The sequence below is a fragment of the Schistocerca americana genome, chromosome 11 (genome assembly GCF_021461395.2).
Source record: "Schistocerca americana isolate TAMUIC-IGC-003095 chromosome 11, iqSchAmer2.1, whole genome shotgun sequence".
NCBI lineage: Eukaryota > Metazoa > Arthropoda > Insecta > Orthoptera > Acrididae > Schistocerca > Schistocerca americana.
In genome coordinates, this window is record NC_060129.1 from 197,137,508 (window position 1) to 197,159,199 (window position 21,692).

A 21,692-nucleotide genomic window follows, 5' to 3' on the forward strand; every position below is an offset into this window, starting at 1 on the left:
GTCCTCTACTGATGATAAGCCATGTCATGGATTGTGTCCATCAGGAGAAAATTCGTGGTGCAAATACAATAGGGCTCAGGCAACTGGAGAATCTTATTCTCACCAGCATTCTTTTCCTGCTGCTGTTATTACAGCAATTAAACCTATTTTCGGGGACTTGGCTCATCCTGACCTTCTAAGTGCTCTTGCCCGCGAAAGGCAAAGGTCCCGAGTTCGAGTCTCGGTCCGGCAGACAGTTTTAATCTGCCAGGAAGTTAAATATTTTTTGTTAATAAGTTTAAAAAAGTATTTCTTAAAAACTATCAAATGGATAAAGTAGATTTTAGTGCAGTTTATTAGCATCATGTAACATACAGTAAAAATATTAAGTTCCTGCACCAAATAGTTTTTTCATAAATGGGTCAAATACTTGCCTAAATTAACATGGGTTACATACCGGTAGGCAGGGTGTAGTCCCCTTAAAAGTTTCTCAGGAAAAACAATACGAGACCAGACAGTTCCTCTGCATATTCAGCAAAGTTAGAATGGTACACAGAAGTGGGAGTTAAAACAACTGTTAAAGGAGTGACATAACATAAGGGTTCAGTGGAAGGCAGCCGAAAACAACTGGGGATTTTTACTTCTAGTCTCTAAGATCCTTTCCAACAGTTGACACTGCGGCAAGAGCTGTCAATACTTACTGTTCATTATTAACTGAGGCTGATGACCCAAGGAGGCGCTCTGTATGTCTACTGGTGTGGTCGTCTTCTGTCCGGAGGTGCTTCAATGGAGCTCTGCACAATACCCAATCCTATCCAAGGTTCTTCACCACCAAATAAATACTATTATCTACATCCACTTGAGCCTACTTGCTGTATTCATCCTTTTGTCTCCCTATATAATTTTTATTCCCACCCTTCCAACCACACGTCTCCACATTACAAGACTGACAATGCCTTGACACTTCGGAATGTGTCCCATCAACCGATCCCTTATTTTAGTCAAGTTGTGCCATAAATTTCTTTTCTCCAGATTGTGATTCACTGCCTCCTTATTTGGTATGTGGTCTACCCATTACATTTTCAACATTCTTTTGTAGCACCCTATTTCAAAAGCTTCTCTTACTTTACTGTCTGAACTGATTACTGTCCAAACACCACTTCCATACTCAGAAAAGACTTCTTAACACTTAAATATATATAAAATGTTAACAAAACCCTCTTTCACAAGTGCTTTCTTGGCTATTGCCACTCTGAATTTTATAGGCTCTTTACTTCGGCCATGATTAGTTGGCTATGCTATAGTAATACACAAATATTGTTGAATCACTGTTAACTAAAACAACTGTTACTTGAACTCAAATACTGAAGTCAGAACAGAGAAGATGAACTGTTACTGACAGTCTGGAGAACACAATGGTCTAGGATAAGTCAAGGGCTATTGCTTATACATTATCTTCGCAACATATTCCCACCAGGTAGGGCTTTGTCCAATAGAAATGTGTAGCACAATGACCAAAGCTAAGGGAATAAAATTTAATTGCATTATATTTGTCATGTCTCCAAGTACACTTAATATTACCGTGATTAGAAAAGTTGCATTTTTAAATCCCTAACGCTCCTGATACTGTTTGGACTTTACACAAATATCTCATGGGATGTGACGATCTACAACAGTTTACAACATAGTTCACTAGTTTAGATGCATTTTTAATACAAGTTACCAATTTATGTTTTTATGCACAGTTGAACACAAAAAGTAATGTAACAGATGATGACCAGTAAGTGGAGAGAAAATGTATGTGGTAATGACTGACTATGAACTCACCAGATGGTGCATTGTTAACCACAACTTCCCACCCCACGCTACTGATCAGCCCACAGAGTTCGTATGGCACAAAGAATGCAGAATAGTCATTATTCCAGTAACGTATTTTATCAAGGAGGGAGACTGTAACAAATATATTAAAATATAATTTATCTAGACTGAATATTTCAATGATCATCTAAATTTTGGCCATTTTGAAACATCCCAGAAAATTAAAAGTATGCAAGAGACAAGGTTTCAAACATAGCACCTTGTTTTACACAGACAATGCTGTAATCAACTCAGCTATCTGCTCACAAATCACAACACATCCTGATGCCCTCACATTTCAATGGCAAGGGAGATACTGACAGAAGTGAGCACCCGAGTTCAGATCGCAAAGCTCGCTCAAGGGAGAGAGTACAGCTACAATGGACTGGTTGAGTAAGTACCATAAAGATAACACTGACTGACACGTATAGAGACTGGGCAAAGATGGAATAAGACTCCTCAACAAAGAGCTGTTGTACTGAAGAGGAAGTGATACTGGACACTTACTTTGTGATAAGTCGTTGTCCAAGCAATGGGCCCCACGGAGAGAATCTGCCGCTCTGAACGACAAGTTTGGGACACCTTCGGGGGCCGCAAAAGGTTGTCTGAAGATATCTGCAACATACGAGAGCAAATTATGCAGTTTTGCTTTACCTGAGCTGTCGTCATTTTACGACTGAAACATTTTAGTTTTACATCGGTAAAACCGTGACTCTTGAAGAATTGAACTACCACATATAAAACAGCTTCAAATATCTGATTACTTTTACAAATGAGTTAATTTGTTAAATATTTGACATTAACCATGTGCTCTGAGCAGCCAGAACATAATGACCGCCGACCTACTACACGTATAATCCTATCCAGGTGATAGCAGTGTCACCAGGCAAGAAATAGCTGCTAGTCAGACACGTGCACAGTGTACGTAATGTCAGTGAGTGTGCTGTCCGCACGTAGAATAGGGAAGGCTTGCAATCTACAGTAGTTTGGCCGAGGGCAGATTGTGACGGCCCAGAGGCTCGGCACGACTCGTCGGCTGTTTGGGGATGCTGCGGTAAACGCCCTCGACACTTGGCAAAACTGAGGTGAAACCACATCCAGACATTGTGGGGTTGGGCAGCCACCCATCATTACACATCGGACGTCTTAGGTCGGGTAGACTGGTAAGCCAGGACAGGCAGCAAACTGTCGTGGAATTAAGATAAGACTTTAATGCTGGGCAGAGTACGAGTGTGTTCGAACACACTGTGCACTGAACAATCCTAATGGTGAGCCACCGCATCTGCTAACCTGTGCATCTGCTAATGTTAACACCACAACATTGACAACTGAGACTGAAATGGGCACGTAACCATCGGCACTGGATGTTAGAACAGTGGCAGAGCGTTGCACGGTACGATGCATCCTGACACCTCCTTCATCGTCATGCCAATGAGAAGGTGTGAATCCCTCATCATCTCCAGGGGAACAACCTGTACTGTGGGACAGAGACAAGCTGATGGCAGCTCCATAATGCTCTGGGAACATTCAAGTGGGCATCCACAGGTCCAGCAGAGCTCCTGCAAGCCACCACGATGCCCAAGGAGTATCGTATACTGGTAGCAGACTACGTACACGTCTTTGTGACGATAACATTTCACGACAGCCGTGAAATGCATTCCAACAAGAAATGCACTGTATCACAAGGGCAGGAGTGTGACGGAGTGGTTCGAGAAACACAGTGCAGAATTCCAATTGGCGTGCTGACTCCCCAACTCGCCAGATCTGAACCGCATCGAACACACCTGGGATGTGCCCAAATGTGGCGTCAGAACTCGTCACCTCTCTCCCTGGAATTTATGGGAATTATGTCAGTTGTAGGTGCCTACCCAGGGCTCGCTGCTTCCACGTCACAACACATCACCAACCGTGCCAAAGGTGGAACATACCAGCTATTAGGTAGGTGATCATAATATTCTGGCTGATCAATGTAAGTAACAAAGAGATTCCAAAAATGTTTATAATTGTGCTTAAAGTTTGTTGTAAGTCACTAAGTGCTCTCAAAATGAAACACTAGATGAAAATCACCTCAGTAATTTGTGCTCCGTCTTAAGTAAAATATAGTTTTTCATGCACATCAATGTTTATGACACCAACTTCCTGTTGAACTGTTTATCATACAATTATATAATTTTGCTGGCACATTCCGTCATATAAGTGGATAACGTCCGCAAACAGTGTTGCAAATAGAGATACCAGTAAAGAGGTAATAAATTCAGACGTCATACCCGACACTTAACTGTAGCTTTACTGCACGAACAGTGAAAATGTAGTAAGCAATAAGATTGTTTCCTCTCAGTATTTATTAGGGAGATGACAGCGAGAAATGGTTTTGAGAAAGTTTGAAATTCGATGAAATGTTCATTGGAAGTCATTAAGTGCTCTCATTTTCATATACTCATCGAATATAATCAGGGTAATTTGGGCACCGTGAGTTATGCTACCTCAAAGATGTATCACAGTTTCTAACTGTAATATATGTCATTGTATTAAAACTCGAACACAAGGTTACACCACTTAATGAGTAGATTATGCATATTACATTTTTAAATTTGGTCAATAACAGTATAAAATGTGAAAATCAAACTTTTGTTCCTTCTGGAAGCCATCAGATAGGCAACCTGCAATTAGAACTATGAACTGGGTTATTTGTTTAGATATATGCTGCATCTGTGTTACCTTCTATGGATAACACCACTCAGTTTTGTGATTCTGCTTATTATAAGTACTGTCAATTACATTTGAAGCCAGTTATCAATAACAATTTATGGAATCAGTGCAGTTTATAATCTTTTAACAAATTCTAATATGGCCCAGTAGCATCATTCAACATTTTAAGTGGAACTAAATAAAAAAATTAAAAAAATAACAAAACTATTGTCAATCCCTGTGTTCTTACATAGTTATCAGAAGTCAGCAGTAAGACTACTATGTCAAGTAGGTAAATGTACACCTCACAGAAGCCTTTTTAAGGATCTTCAAATTCTTAGACTGACTTCCCAATATATTTACTGTTAATGATTTTTGCTGCTGACTTTTCAAATGAACTGTGATCTACAGAATCACAATGCAAGATATAAAAATAATTTCATGTAGACTTTTCCTCCTTGCCCAGCTTTCAGAAAGGAGTTATGTATTGTGTTAGGAAAATATACAACAAGCTCCATGGAAACAGAGAGCAATAAACTGGGAATTTAAAAGAAAATTATAAACATACCTTATGAGACGTCCTGCAAGTTATTAGACTATCTAGATTGAAAATTACTGTTTGATACATGGCAAGGAGCAGTGGTCACTGTAAATCTGAATGCATTAACATCCGTAAATAATATAATAGGAGGAGAAATGCTCTGTAATACATATCACCCAGCCTCAATGTGCAGAGAAAATGGTACTGTACTCAGCCATAAAAAATCCATCCCATTTACAAATGATGTGAAGCATCTAACAGACAATTATAATTAATGACGAACATAAACTGAGATCTTATCTATTTGACAACTGGTGTTTCAGCAGATGCTTTCAGTTTCAGTTTTGTAATGCATGCCTAGAGTAATCCCACACAAATACTGTTTATCACATGTTTTATGCAATTCCCAATGTCAACTAAATACGTGTTTGTTCCCACTTACAAACAAAATTAGAATTTTTTGTTACCATTAGATACAGTGGTCGGAAATTAGTCAGGGGGGATATCTGTTTTATTGAAATACATTAACCGGGACTGTAAAACACGAAGAATAAACTGCACTCCAGCACAGTCTTTCACAAACTTGCTTTGCCTTTTCCCCAGTAAAGTCAACACAACAAAGCAGAATGTCACACATCAAAAACATTACGAAAAAAATGGCTCAGTACAAAGAAATACACACTCGAAATGGGAATCGTTTCCCAAAACGCGTCGTGTAAAACGTAAATAAAAGAAACCTGTGACTGGTAGCAGAAAGTTATGTATGAACAAACTCTTTCTTCTGTAGCACCACATTCAAAAGCTTCTATTTTCTTCTCATCTAAATTGTTTGTCATCCATGTTTCACTTCTATACATGACTACATTCGGGACAAATACTTTCAGAAAAGACTTCCTCACACTCAAATCTATATTTGATATTAACAAATTTCTCTACTTCATAAACAAACACTCCTCCTCTCAATACAATGACCAATTTGCTCTTCCCAGTCCTTTGCTGCCTCTAACAGAATCAGCAAACCTCAAAGCTTTTATTTCTTATCGCTGGTTTACTAACAACCGGTAACGGTCATTTTTGTCACTCGAGGTGGAAAAATTTAGTAAAAAACTTTATACAATGCTTTCATTCCATTTCCATAAGGTAGCATACATATCCTTTCCTGCCTTTGCTTCCTGACCCAGTGTTTTATGGCAGTTTATTATCAGATCGTCTCTACCCTCCTCTTTCTAGACAAAGTAACTGTTTGGAAACACTGAACAGCTTGAGACATAATGTTTGCTTCTTAACTTGTGGATCTGTGAGTCCTGTTTCAGTTGTCTTCAGAAACAACTACATGTCCAAGCTATTTCCAAAATACTGGGCTGTTTCTTCCTTTTATGCAGGGTGTCCCAGGACGAAGTCAATAATCAGAGATAGGGCAAATGATTACTAGAGGTGAAAAAGTGAAGGAAAACGTGGGCTCTAAAACGCATACCTAGAGCTATCGACACCATCTTCACCACTGTGGTTGGTTGGTTGGTTTGGGGAAAGAGACCAGACAGCGAGGTCATCGGTCTCATCGGATTAGGGAAGGACGGGGAAGGAAGTCGGCCGTGCCCTTTGAAAGGAACCATCCCGGCATTTGCCTGGAGCGATTTAGGGAAATCACGGAAAACCTAAATCAGGGTGGCCGGACGCGGGATTGAACCGTCGTCCTCCCGAATGCGAGTCCAGTGTCTAACCACTGCACCACCTCGCTCGGTTTCACCACTGTGGAACACATCTCTTAAGGTAAGCATTTTAGAGGCGATAATTGCTAGACAATTTCTTCTAGTTTTGTCCCATACTACCTACTCCCAAAACGTGGAAAACAAAGAGCCTGCAGTAGAAAAGATTTATTTCATCTTGCTGAAGGTGAAGAACTGCTCACAGTTCTTAAGGTATGGATTTTACAACCCATGTTTACTACTTTTTTATTCAAATGATTGTTCCTCTCATATCACTGAATACTGACCATTCCTCCTGGGACACCCTGTACAAAGAAATGCACGCATACACAACACAGGAGTATTTTAAAACATCATCAAGACCTTAAGCTTATGAATATACCACAATCAATGATAATTTGTATCAGGTTGTGAGCCCCGATTTCCATCTTTTTGTTAACAGTCACCTTGTCTCGATCTATGGGCTATATGAGTACACCACCGTGCAAAATTAAAAGTTCATTGTCACTGATGTTACCTCCCATTACTATCAACTGTTTCAGGATTGACCATTAATGGAATGGAGACAATAGAGGATCACAGCTTTGACTGAGATGTCAAGTGAAATCATATGAACATTTTATTTAACTGCAATGTAATGAATGAATTACATGGAATGTTATTGTCTTACAGTGCTTATGTTTATTTCACAAATAATCAAAAATTCTAAATTTAAATGCTTCTGTGAAAGAATGGGAGTTGTGCATCAGGATGGTCTTCAGTCAGGTCTTAAACTCCACCACATCACCTAAATGACTTAAGATGCTCTTTTGTAGGTTGTAGAATACACGTACACCCACGTATTTGACTCCTTTCTGCATCAATGTTGAACCTGAAGTTTGTATAGAGTGTGTGTGCTTGGTCCCAGTATTACATTAATGATTTTCATCATTTTTTAAGAAAATAAAAATAATTAATGACAAAGGGTATTAGGCGAGGACATTTATGAAATCGATCAAAAGGTCAATTCTCATTTTTTTTTCCTCTCCTTTGAATTCGCACACAATAGATTCTCAAAGTTTGAATAATGAAATCATATCGGAAGTACCTGAAAAATAATTAACTTGTGATGTGACCTTCTTGCCACAGCAAATTTTTTGTAACAACACTTCAATACCTGCTCAGTGAACAATGATTCTATCGATTACTTTCAAGCAAACTTGCATGTGATACACCGAGTAGGCTGTGGTACATACTCTTTAGTTTTATAGATCATCTGTGACTCTGTTCCACATCTTAAAAACAATGACAAACCAGCTGCTTTGTTCATGAAGAAGCAATTCTTCTTTTTCCTTGTGCTACTGGCAAAGATTAATGCAAGTGTTCGATTCTTTCATCATTCAATAATGCCACAGTCTCAAAGAGTGTATTGAAAACTGCATAAACTGAGTTTGCAGAAGCGAGTAAATGAAAGACGTGAGAAACAGTAAGAAATCGGCATTCGTCACCTGTGCCGCATCAGATGGCGTAAATATGTTCAGGCTCTTGAGGGAGAGGAGAGACTTCCAAATTGTATCCTGGATGCTGTCAAGTCCACTTACAGATTTCTGACCGATCCTGAACTTCATGGCAAAACACAGAATCCAAATAAGTCTCATATGGAAACAATGCCCTAAAACCACATTTTCGTCAGCTTCAGTTGTAAAGAGTTGCAACTTATGATGCAGTTCTTGTATTTAATGATAGGAAAATAGGGAGAACGAAAGAATTAGAGGGAATGGGCTTTAAGACAGGAAATTTTACTGAAGGTACGTTGAGAAAAATAGATTTACTGCACCTCTCTGCCGCTGAAAAGTCAGTTGGAGATCCGATAAAGGAAAGAAGGCAAGCAACACGAAACCAGAAGAGAAGCCTTGGATTGAGAGGGGACCCTGAGTACAAATCTGGTTCGACTAAGGGGAAGACATAAGAAAAAAATGTGAGGTTGAACTTTAAATTGAATTTCCTGAAAATTGTGTTTCTTAAAGTTTATGTATCTTTTCCTCAGAATCTATGGAGGCTACAATTATGAAATTTTGTGTAGACCTAGTTATTTCTGTAAAGCCAATAAATGTTGTCTCAAGAGTAAATTTTGAAATTCTGAGTACAAGCTGTGGTAAGGGGAAAAGTGCTTGGAATTGTGCATGAATTTTGTATTATACTTACAATATTATAACTAAAAAATTCTATTTGATATATTCAAAAACCTCACGAGACAAGCTTAATATATGCAAAGAAATTAAACAGAAAATTATGGAGAAATCTCTTGAATTGTTTCTGAGAAAAAGGTACATATATTATTTTTTGAAAACAAAATTTTTAAATTCCACAAAAAAACGTTACACACATATATAATCCAAGGAACTTAACAGTAAATGTATTAATTTCATGTAAATTATTGTAAAAAATTTCAACGCCATATCTTCAAAATTGTGGTTTTGTGCGTCTTTTAAATAGTATGTGTTTTTCATGAAAATCCTCACTTAACGAATGTGTGTAGCTGAAGCAGTTCTTGAAGTACCAAGTTTTTTTTTAAATAGGTCTGGCACTAGCAGAAAACATTTTCCTTGTAATGAACTTCTGTATTCCGAAAATACTATACCAGCAAGTAGAATTTCCTCAAAATGTCTGCAAACAATGTTCATGGAATTTAGATAAACAGTGGCAATGTATTGTGTAAACTACTATCTGTTACAAAAAAATACAGATTAGCTTCACATTAATTTAAAAGACAGTCAAGTAACAGTCAGCATGTTGACGTATTTTGAAGGACAAAGTGTACCTCGATTGAAAATTACCTAAAACGTTCCACATAACAAGAGATTACAATTATGATTCATGAACATGCAAATGAATATCGTGAAAATAACGGTAACATTACATTTACCTACAGTTAACTACCGAAATGAAGGCTATTATAAACCCAAAAAAACTGCAAATTAGCATTTGATGAAAGTTAACGTTAGTAATACACGACTGTTATCTAATGAATAAATATTATTTCTGTACTCTGCTTATTCATGAAATTGATGAAGCTATGGAACAGGTTTCCATATAGCGACGCAACTTTTATCTTACTGTCGGAAGCTATATTGTTCGGCGATATTTAAAACGGTTAATATTATGTTACTGCAACAGCAGCAGTTGTCGGGCACGCACATGGTTATTTTGCGCTTACTCGCGCGACTCACGTCCTGCTATTCGTCCTTGTCCACCCACACGCCAGTCCTGTTTTCACACGGCTGGTAGCAGTTCTCTCGTCCTCTTTGTTTTTTTTACATTTTATCAAAATTATTGTAGCACACAACATTTACATCTGTATCTTGTGTTTACAGTGTAATCACGTGTTGCCAACTTACAAATTTTCGAACGTCTTTTGTTTTACCGTGAATTCGCATTTCTGTTCTTTCCGCTTGCTGGTTTCTTGTTATCAAGGGTGCGAGTATATTTGTTTACTTTATGCAGTGGAAACGTTTAAATGTGCATTACTGGGATTTTAATAAAATATCTCTGTGTGATAATCATTATTTTGTTGCTGGAAGGGTGGCGAACGTGTTACACGCAACTTGTTTAGGAGCGTCAATCGTCTGCTAGTCTTTTCTCAGACTGAAGAGATAAATCGCTGTTGCTTGTGTGGTTGTTGAAAACGTGTTCCCCTTTAGCTAAAGCAAAAGGAATTAAAATCCACTTACAAATAAAATCTTTTAGGTTCGCCGGTGACATAATTTCAGTGTCATACACGGCAAACTACTTCTATGACTGAATCGAAACCGTCCTTAAAAGATTTTGAAGATGAACAGGAAGCTCAGGAAAGAAATGGAGGGGAATGGAGTTTCGTCGAATTAAATCTGGCTCTGTACTGGGGGAACGAGCGTTGGAAGTGAGACATTAAAGTGGACGATTTTTGCTACTTAGGAACAAAATATTTTACAAAGACAAAAGTAATGAGGGCATAAAATGCAAACTGCATTTTCAGAAAAGTTTCCTGGAGGGGTAGACACTTTACCAAACATAAACATAAAAAAGTGCTAGGAAGTCTCTTCTTAAAATATTCGTCTGAAATAACATGAAATATTAAAAATAAACAGAACGGATGAAGAGAAAGGAAGGGTTCGTTAACGTGGGTTGCAGCAGAATACTGAAGAATAGGTCGGTAGATCAGATAACATAGGAGGACGTACTGAATCGAATCGGCGAGAAAATAAATTTGTAGTAAAAGAAGGGATCGGTTGATGGGACACATACTGACACAAAAGATTGGTGAATTTTGCCATGGAGCAAAGTATGAAGGTTAAAAACTATAAAGGGAGACCAAGGTTTGAATACAGCAAGCAGTTTCGGGAGGATGCACACGCTGATGTAGGAGTAATTTTGCTGAGACGGCGAAATTTTGTCACAGCTTCATCTTCCATTCCTCAGATGGGCAATAAAGAAAAAAATATGCGTACTATGCGGACGGTTTCATTAACTCCATCACTGCAATAGTTTTTTCCGACATATGGCTATTCAAACGAAGGTTTCGACTGAAGCTGTTACGCAACGAAATTAGATTGTCAACAAATACCTACTGTTTCGTCCGCAGCTCGTGGTCGTGCGGTAGCGTTCTCGCTTCCCACGCCCGGGTTCGATTCCCGGCGGGGTCAGGGATTTTCTCCGCCTCGTGATGACTGGGTGTTGTGTGCTGTCCTTAGGTTAGTTAGGTTTAAGTAGTTTTAAGTTCTAGGGGACTGATGACCATAAATGTTAAGTCCCATAGTGCTCAGAGCCATTTGAACCATTTTTGAACCTACTTTTTCCTATTTCGCGACTATCTTCGTAATGAAAATAGTCAAATTATTTCGAACAGTATTTTACCAGTGCTAAAAATCGTTCTTGTGTATCTCGATTCATATCAATAGCACACACTATAATGTCTACCTCGGTAAAAGACTTTTAGAGTAACGATGTAGCAAATATATTTATTTATTTAGCAGCTTTGGATGCACATTATGTGGATCAAATTCTAGTATATATTTGCAAAGAGCTAACGGCAACCTCAACTTTCACGAAAAGGTTCCCACTGTCTATTTCAAGAGTTATTCCTATAAGTACGTACTATGTTGACAAATCATCGATCATTTCGATCTCAGCACAGGCGGCAGACAATTTTCGATTCAAAACATTAACGCTCCTTGCAATCGAAATTAAATGGTGACATTGGAAAACGTCATAACAAGCAACATATAAATACAACGTGTGTGTGTGTGTGTGTGTGTGTGTGTGTGTGTGTGTGTCAGACTACGACCAAAAACAATTCTACAAAGACTTCAAGGTGTTGACGTTAGTACAGAAAGGAGTCTCATAGAAAGTGCCATGTCAATTCAGCATCCTACCAGAGCAATACTACATGGCTTGCGGGTAACATGTTGGAATTTTATGACTGAATTAAGGAATGTTGGTTCGGTAACTCCTCCAACTCCACCGAAGAGCATCTGCACAAAAACTCTTTAAAATTAATGTTTCATCTTAATTTACAATCAACTTTAGCATTGTAATGCAGTGTTATGTCTTACTATCAATTCATTAGACAGCATGTTTGTAGTGTCATTATGAATTACGTACAGAAAACGGTTCGTTTTAATGGCTAACGTTATTGACAATCGTATCAAGTAGTCTGCTACTTTTGCCATAATCGAAGGTCATTTTTGTAATGTTTCACTCTACAGATGCTGTAACATCGATATTTCAGCTCCCAACCTTGATTTTTTCAATTTTTATGCAATTGTTCGATTATTATCGTCATTACCCAGTAACTCGAATTGCACGTATGAGCGCGCAGCGTGCTGTATAGACAGAAGTACAGTAGCGTTTCTGACTGTTGATACCCGTCGGTCCTGGTGGTGCCGGCACGGTAACCCGGCGTGTTTGGCCAAAACCACCCCATGTAAATAAAAAGTGAACTTTTCAGCAATGGAACATAGTGTACGTCAAGGAACGACAAGCAAAGACGAAACGAGTGGTAGACGGTGTGCCTGAAAAGCGAAAGGTCCCAGTGGGACCACGGAAACTTTCAATCTGCCTTCAATTTGTGACAAAGAAACAGTAATATAAACAGGCATATTACGCTCGTTTCGCGTTTGCAGCCTTATACGGAGTAACATTCTGGGGAATGCACCTTGTCGCCTAAGTGTATTCAAAACCTAAAAACGAGCTATCATAGTCATACGCAACACGAAGAGACAAGAGTCATCGTAATCTTACATATGCGTGATCTTCTGCAGATGATACCTTTCTGATAGGACGACGTCCTGTCATATGAGATATAATTGTTACTGCAGTTTCGATTTATATATCCTAAGACAGAACGTCGACCTATCAGAAAAGTTCATCTGTAGAAGATCACAATTATTCAATCAACTTCCTAACATCATCACGTTAATTAAGGGAAAAACCTTTTTTTGAAAAAAAAGTCTGACGTCAGTCTGATGGGCAACGGTTTCTATTCCGTAAATAAATCACTTCCGAATCACGTGGAATTTTATAATGTAAAATCACCAGGCATATAATTACGGTCAAATGTGTAAGCACTTGTAAATTCTAAGAATGTTACGTACATGTGTGTGTAATCGCTAACCCCTCTATAATTTCTGTTGACATGTCCTATATCTGTAAAAGATGTCATAGGACCAAAAATAAATAAATAAATAATCTAACCATCATCTGTCAATGACGTGAGGAGTTGCCAGCAACGCCACGTGGTTCCGATTCAAAGACAAATTGTAGGGCCCATTTCCACGACTGGTTAACTGGCTCGGTAGGGACGAGTAATTCACTGGTGCTCAACCGATGAGCAACAAGCAATTTTTACTGTTTTTACTTTATTTTTTGTTATCGTACACACTATTCTGCAATAAGGGGGGCGCACCAACGTACATATGATACTTGCAACGCGAAGCTAAATAGGATTCAGAAAACAGGCTGCAACCATTGAATGTCTCTACAGAAAACTGGGCTACATTACGTCCTTCAACGTATGAACAGAACGGTAAAACTTAGCTCAAGACCGAAAGCGATTTCAAAGCATAGATACATAAATACAAAATATGATGATAACTGTATAAAATGTTAACTGAAATTATAATATTTATCATAACACACACAAGAAATTACTTTTTTGCGAGAATTTCGCAACTATTGGCAACAGGTTAAACTGCCTAAACAAGTAAAATGGCGGAACAAATGGCAAAATTGTTCCCAATCATGTAATCGTGACGCTGCTGCATGGTAATAAGAAACTGTTTCAGAATCGTGAGTTCTGGCTGTATATGATAAAAGTCACACTGTCACCTTTCAACCTAACTCAGGTCCCGGGTTACGATATAGACCACCCGGTTACCACAACCAACATACGAAGAAAACAGAGGAAAATAACGGTTTGCTTTCGAATGTCTCCACGCATCGAGTCAAAAGCGAACAGGTAACAGACTATTTGTGCTATGAGTTAGGAACTTTCCCCCGACCCAGCCGAACAGAACTGATGAGAGCCACAATATAATATATTAGATTTGAAATTCATAATCAGCTGTACCTTACCTTGTATTTGATTCGCCCGCCCGGCGGCGAGAGCAACATGGCTGCCACAATTGTTTGCGGCTGTGCGATACCTCGCAAAAATTAAGACGCTCACAAAAACTCAAAAGGAATCGTGTAATACAAATGTTGGTAATATAGCTTTTACGACACTCGGCTGATGCCTTACCTCCCTTCTTACTATACGCGCTTTTGAACTCCGATCACTTAATATTGTAGTATTAAATCGGCAAAACTCTGGAGAGTTCGTGGGGCTAGTGTTTTGTTTCCACCCGCTGCCAACTGCCGCGAAAAAGATGCATGGTAACGCATAAACCGCCTCTGGTCAATGGTGTGTTTCGCTTATTTATTGTATTACTAAATATACCCAGTATCTCTCTCTCTCTCTCTCTCTCTCTCTCTCTCTCTCTCTCTCTCTCTCTCTCTCTCTCTCATTTTCTGCATAGTTTTTGTATTTTTAGATTAACAAAATAGCAATATTCTGTCTAATACATCGGGAGACATGTTTTTTTTTTATATTAGTGTACGTTCCATAACTTTGAATATTCGATTTAAAATGGTCAGTGGATACTAATCCAAGGGCTTCAGCACACGAAGTCGTTGACAAAGCGCGTTGGTTACTCGCTGTTTGCGAAGCATCACCTGTGTAGTTAAATAGGGCTTCGCAGGCGCGCGACTGCAGAGTGACGCGCCAGGAAATGGTTCGCAACGTGTTACCAACCAGATGCCAGCGACTATGCGTTCGAGCTGCCAAGCGATCTAAATCGCGTGGGGTCCTCCCTCTAACAAAATGGTTCAAATGGTTCTGAGCACTATGGGACTTAACAACTTAGGTCATCAGTCCCCTAGAACTTAGAACTAATTAAACCTAACTAACCTAAGGACATCACACACATCCATGCCCGAGGCAGGATTCGAACCTGCGACTATAGCAGTCGCGCGGTTCCGGACTGAGCGCCTAGAACCGCGAGACCACCACGGCCGGCTCCCTCTAACACACTTGTGTATTCGTTAACTTGAAAATTAACGAGTACGTTGCAAACATGAGCTTTGTGTGGGAGGTCGAAAAAACATCCCATTTTGTATAACTACAGGCTCCAAAGCTATTGCAGGAGTGATTTGACAGGCAGCATAAAGGGAACACCGAGGGCGATCAATATTACGAGTTAGTTCTCCAAGCAGCTGGCCTGCAAATGGGATGGTAGCTAAGCAGATCTCAAAAGTTAAATTCGGATATGATTTTCTAAACACAGTAATAATTATATATTTTTGTTGCAATGTTATTTACTAAGCTGCTTCTTGCGACGTTTATCATTGATATAATTTCCTATATTTATTAATCGCGTGTACGAAAAAAAATCAGTAGTTTTTACTTTCCTCATGCTCTTATTACGACACAAACTCTTATGTTCTTACTACGCTTTGTAATGAAATGAGAAACAACACTGTAGCACTGCTTATTCATTCTACAGAATACCATGAATCACGCATCATTCTGTTGCAGCTGCCTGGTCCTGCTGGCTATCTTTCTCTGGGTGTACGAACCAATCCAGAATTCTCTTAATTTCCGTATTCGCGTGTAACAACAGAGCATCATATCTTACTCTGAGCTTGAATCTGTAAGCGGCATGGCGAGTGTAATAAAAAGATGCTCGTGGCAACGAACGCTACGCTCGCACACGGAAACTGTAGCGAGACATTTCTGAAGCGCAAAGTGCGAAACTACGTTGCCAGCCAATCGCAACCAGTTGCCGATTTGGATAGCCAGCACGTTGCGTTTCTTTGCAGTCGGAAGGCGTGAGTGTGGTAGCAATTAACCTGATCATCTAATCTGTTACGTTTTAGAATGCACAATGTGATGGGAGCAAGTATTCTCCTACGGACCGGTAGTTAATACTGTCTGCTGTATAAATTGGTTTGTGTTCTCGTATTCATGTTCTAGTCTTTCCATTTAACCAAACATATATGATACTATAACTTAAAATGCTGTTAGCGTTTAATACTGGTTCCACTAACAGTTGTTATAAAGTGTATGAGGTAAAGTTCGATTATATGAATTCACAAGGGACTTGAGTATAACAGTATCATAGATTTGCCCTGAACTTTTTAATCAAGATGTCCACTTATTACGGCTTCGATCCTTCATTCTATTTGGAAGTTAAATAATGCGTGCAACTGTTTCACGAACAACTCAGGATCATCCGATGGACGCTAGTGAATCACGACAATACCTATGAACTTAAAACTAATACTGCTTGCACAGCAGCACACGCATCACTGCAGAATCGGAGGGTGTTTTTTTGTATTATTTCTTCAAATAAATGGCAACTCCGGCCTCCAGTTCTCGGAGTAATTCGTGGCCCCTGACCAACTTTCGATTCAAAGGTAAAGTTCTGACTCAACACGGGCGAAGCGAAACGAAACAAAACTACACAATTACTAGAGAGCCTAGCCGCGGCCATATTGCACGTACCATCCATCGGAGTACCTCGCAATTCCATGCGACTAGCGACCGATCGCTTCGATTTACTCGCACGAGTGCAATCTACGAAGCGATCGATCCGTCACTCGTGTGCCGGGTCCTTTACGATCGATCGTCCAATGGCGACAACAGCATCGCCAGAAGACTAGAGTTGGGCGACACAATTCTTTTTCCCGATTCGATTCCTACGATTCAATCTCACATTGTGAATCGATTCCTACGATTCGTTCACGATTCATTCTAGACTGCGATGGCACGATTCTTACGGAATGCAAAAAGTTCTACATCTTACAGATGGCAGGACATGTCTGAAATTGTCAATGAGAATCGAACTGTGTCATGATAAGATATGCCAGAAATAGTTCATTTATGAGTAAACATGCATAGGACGTTACAAGTGTGATTCTCGATTTATACGTGTAATGCCTTAGTTGATGAAAGGCCACGTTTGATTTGATTGCATCTATTGTTTTATTTCAGTATGCCAGGAAAGAGGAGTCGATTTGTGAGAAAGGTGGTGCAAAATGGCTTCCTTTGTTCACACGCATCCTCCACTTGACTGCCATCTGGCGGTCGTAATCATTCGGCACGACTCGGCACGATTCAGAAGTTGCCTTCGAAGCATAGCGTACTAAGAATCGATGAATCGTTGGAACTTGGAATCGTCAAGACTCGGAAACACGCAATCGTTCTTACGATTCTTTTGAACGACGATTCGTCCGAATCACGATTCGATTCTTACGATTCTTTATTTAGAGTCGTTCAACCACAACTCTACTAAAGACCATCTGATAGTACTGTCGACACTATCTGAAATACCGTTAACGCATGCAGAGAACAACGGAAGGTCCTATTACGCTTCGTAGGGGCATCCGGTGTTACATTATTGAACATTCGTCGTCCAATATAATGTAGTCTGTAACTAGTGGAGGAGATAAGTCGCCGTGCGTGGGCGTGCGCTAACGGAATGGCGCGTTATCTTTCGTACATCCCCGTGGACAGCGGAGGGAAGTGTTGCATAAGAAATAAACGAGGTTAATGGTAAACTCACTCTCTCTCTCTCTCTCTCTCTCTCTCACACACACACACACACACACACACACACACACACACACCGCTCCTTTGCCACCAGTACGATACGCATACCTGTGAACAGACGAGACTACTATAGACGCGTTCTGTGTGCGGCAACAGCAGACACGCTGGCGTAACAGCAACAAGAGCGCCGGCGGTTGGGTTCGTCCTTGGGGGCCTCCTGTGTACGGAACTGCTCCATGACCGCCAGCGACTGGCTCACGTACATCTCTACTACGTACACCGCACGTCGCTCTTCAAATGTACACGACGTGCCAAGTAGTGTCCTGACTGCACGGCGTGCGAAGGCAAATAAGAGGCATACGATTAAAACGGGTATTTCTGGCAACGGACGGAACTGCTCCAAACACGCGTACACGATGGGAATACGTCTACAGTGTGGAATTGTCAATATTCTAGGGATATGACACGAATGATTATACGAAGAAAAAATTCAAACACTGGCTCTAAAAGGCATACCACAAGAGCTATGAGGTGTTGTTCATCTTCTCTACTGTGAAGCACATCTTTTGTACTGAGCAAATGCTCATAAATGCCGGCCGTTGTGGCCGAGCGGTTCTAGGCGCTTCAGTCCGGAACCGCGCTGCCGCTACGGTCGCAGGTTCGAATCTTGCCTCGGGCATGGATGTGTGTGATGTCCTTAGTTAGGTTTGAGTAGTTCTAAGTCTAGGGGACCGATGACCTCAGATGTTAAGTCCCATAGTGCTCAGAGCCATTTGAACCATTTGCTTATTAATCTCACGGCATGCATTTCAGAGTCCATATTCACTGTGCTTTCTTTCTTGTTTTGATCCACACTACCTCCTCTCAAAACACGGAAAGTAAAGAGCTTGCAGTATATGAGATTCGTGTCACAGTATAGAAAATGGAGAACTGTAGAGCCCAGGCCTACTTAACTTTTTCGCTTCGAATGAACGCTCCTGTCATACTTCTGAATATTTGCTGCTGCTCTCAGACACCCTGTATATTACTACACAGCTAAACCGGTTGGTAACACACGATCTCAGTTGCAGGTAGCCTACCTAACGGCATCCAGGGGCAACTGACATTTGGCTTTCAGTACTTCACCTAATTATGAAACAAATTTTTAAAAAAATGGTTCAAATGTCTCTGAGCACTATGGGACTTAACTCATGAGGTCATCAGTCCCCTAGAACTTAGAACTACTTAAACCTAACTAACCTAAGGACATCACACACATCCCTGCCCGAGGCAGGATTCGAACCTGCGACCGTAGCGGTCGCGCAGTTCCAGACTTGAAGCGCCTAGAACCGCTAGGCCACAATGTCCGGCTCCGAATTTAAAAATTTCCCCCGGTTTCTGGAGGGTATTCCTTAGGTTAATTCGAACAAAAAATTTAAATACAGTAATGGGATCAGATCCATTACAGTAAGCGAAAAACTCAGGAAAATGGCAGAAAAAAACCTTTATTATACGCTTTCACTATCAAAAATGCACATAATAATTAATTTCAACAATTTTGTAGCAGCCTCTTGCTTTCAGAGTCGATTTAAAGCAAGTGTTCCAAATTTCCTCCCTGAATTTGAAGGCAAAGTGTGCTGGTACTGCGAACGGTTGGAAGCAAGGGGAAACTACAGCCGTAATTTTTCCCGAGGGCATGCAGCTTTACTGTATGGCTAAATGATGATGGCGTCCTCTTGGGTAAAATATTCCGGAGGTAAAACGGTCCCCCATTCGGATCTCCGGGCGGGGACTACTCGAGGGGATGTCGTTATCAGAAGAAAGAAAACTGGCGTTCTACGGATCGGAGTGTGGAATGTCTGATCCCTTAATCGGGCAGGTAGGTTAGAAAATGTAAAAAGGGAAATGGATAGGTTAAAGTTAGATATAGTGGGAATTAGTGAAGTTCGGTGGCAGGAGGAACAAGACTTTTGGTCAGGTGAATACAGGGTTATAAACACAAAATCAAATAGGGGTAATGCAGGAGTAGCTTTAATAATGAATAGGAAAATAGGAGTGCGGGTAAGCTACTACAAACAGCATCGTGAACGCATTATTGTGGCCAAGATAGACACGAGGCCCACGCCTACTACATTAGTACAAGTTTATATGCCAACTAGCTCTGCAGATGACGAAGAAATTGAAGAAATGTATGATGAAATAAAGGAAATTATTCAGATAGTGAAGGGTGACGAAAATTTAATAGTCATGGGTGACTGGAATTCGGTAGTAGGAAAAGGGAGAGAAGGAAACGTAGTAGGTGAATATGGATTGGGGCTAAGAAATGAAAGAGGAAGCCGCATGGTAGAATTTTGCACAGAGCACACCTTAATCATAGCTAACACTTGGTTTAAGAATCATGAAAGAAGGTTGTATACTTGGAAGATCCCTGGAGATACTAAAAGGTATCAGATAGATTATATAATGGTAAGACAGATTTAGGAACCAGGTTTTAAATTGTAAGACATTTGGGGGGGGGGGGGGCAGATGTGGACTCTGACCACTATCTATTGGTTATGAACTGTAGATTAAAACTGAAGAAACTGCAAAAAGATGGGAATGTAAGGAGATAGGACCTGGATAAACTGACTAAACCAGAGGTTGTACAGAGCTTCAGGGAGAGCATAAGGGAACAATTGACAGGAATGGGGGAAAGAAATATAGTAGAAGACGAATGGGTACTTTGAGAGATGAAGTAGTGAAGGCAGCAGAGAATCAAGTAGGTAAAAAGACGAGGGCTAGTGGAAATCCTTGGGTAACAGAAGAAATATTGAATTTAATTGATGAAAGGAGAAAATATAAAAATGCAGTAAATGAATCAGGCAAAAAGAAATACAAACGTCTCAAAAATGCGATCGACAGGAAGTGCAAAATGGCTAAGCAGGGAGATGACAAATGTATGGATGTAGTGGCTTATTTCACTAGGGGTAAGATGGATACTGCCTACAGGAAAATTAAAGAGACCTTTGCAGAAAAGAGAACCACTTGTATGAATATCAAGAGCTCAGATGGAAACCCAGTTCTAAGCAAAGAAGGGAAAGCAGAAAGGTGGAAGGAGTATATAGAGGGTCTATACAAGGGCGACGTACTTGAGGACAATACTATGGAAATGGTAGAGGGTGTAGATGAAGATGAAATGGGAGATATTATACTGCGTGAAGAGTTTGACAGAGCACTGAAAGACCTGAGTCGATACAAAGCCCCGGAAGAAGACAACATTCCATTAGAACTACTGACAGCCTTGGGAGAGCCAGTTCTGACAAAACTCTACCATCTGGTGAGCAAGATGTATGAGACAGGCGAAACACCCTCAGACTTCAAGAAGAATATAATAATTCCAATACCAAAGAAAGCAGGTGTTGACAGATGTGAAAATTACTGAACTATCAGTTTAATAAGTCACAGCTGCAAAATACTAACGGGAATTCTTTACAGACGAATGGAAAAACTAGTAGAAGCCGACCTCGGGGAAGATTAGTTTGGATTCCGTAGAAATATTGGAACACGTGAGGCAATACTGACCCTACGACATCTTAGAAGCTAGATAAAGGAAGGGCAAACCTACGTTTCTAGCATTTGTAGACTTAGAGAAAGCTTTTGACAATGTTGACTGGACTACTCTCTTTCGGATTCTGAAGGTGGCAGGGGTAAACTACAAGGAGCGAAAGGCTATTTACAATTTGTACAGAAAGCAGATAGCAGTTATAAGAGTCGAGGGACATGAAAGGGAAGCAGTGGTTGGGAAGGGAGTGAGACAGGGTTTTAGCCTCTCCCCGATGTTATTCAATCTGTATAT

General features: G+C 40.1%; 1 protein-coding gene across 1 annotated transcript in view; it reads right to left on the minus strand.

Annotated features, from left to right (window-relative positions):
• Positions 1-21,692, minus strand: part of LOC124553547 — a 328,767-nt gene that overhangs the window by 190,449 nt on the left and 116,626 nt on the right. Inside the window, exon 2 of the mRNA XM_047127394.1 lies at positions 2,344-2,451. Within this exon, the coding sequence (XP_046983350.1) occupies positions 2,344-2,451 (108 nt within the window). The remainder of the gene's footprint in view (positions 1-2,343; positions 2,452-21,692) is intronic.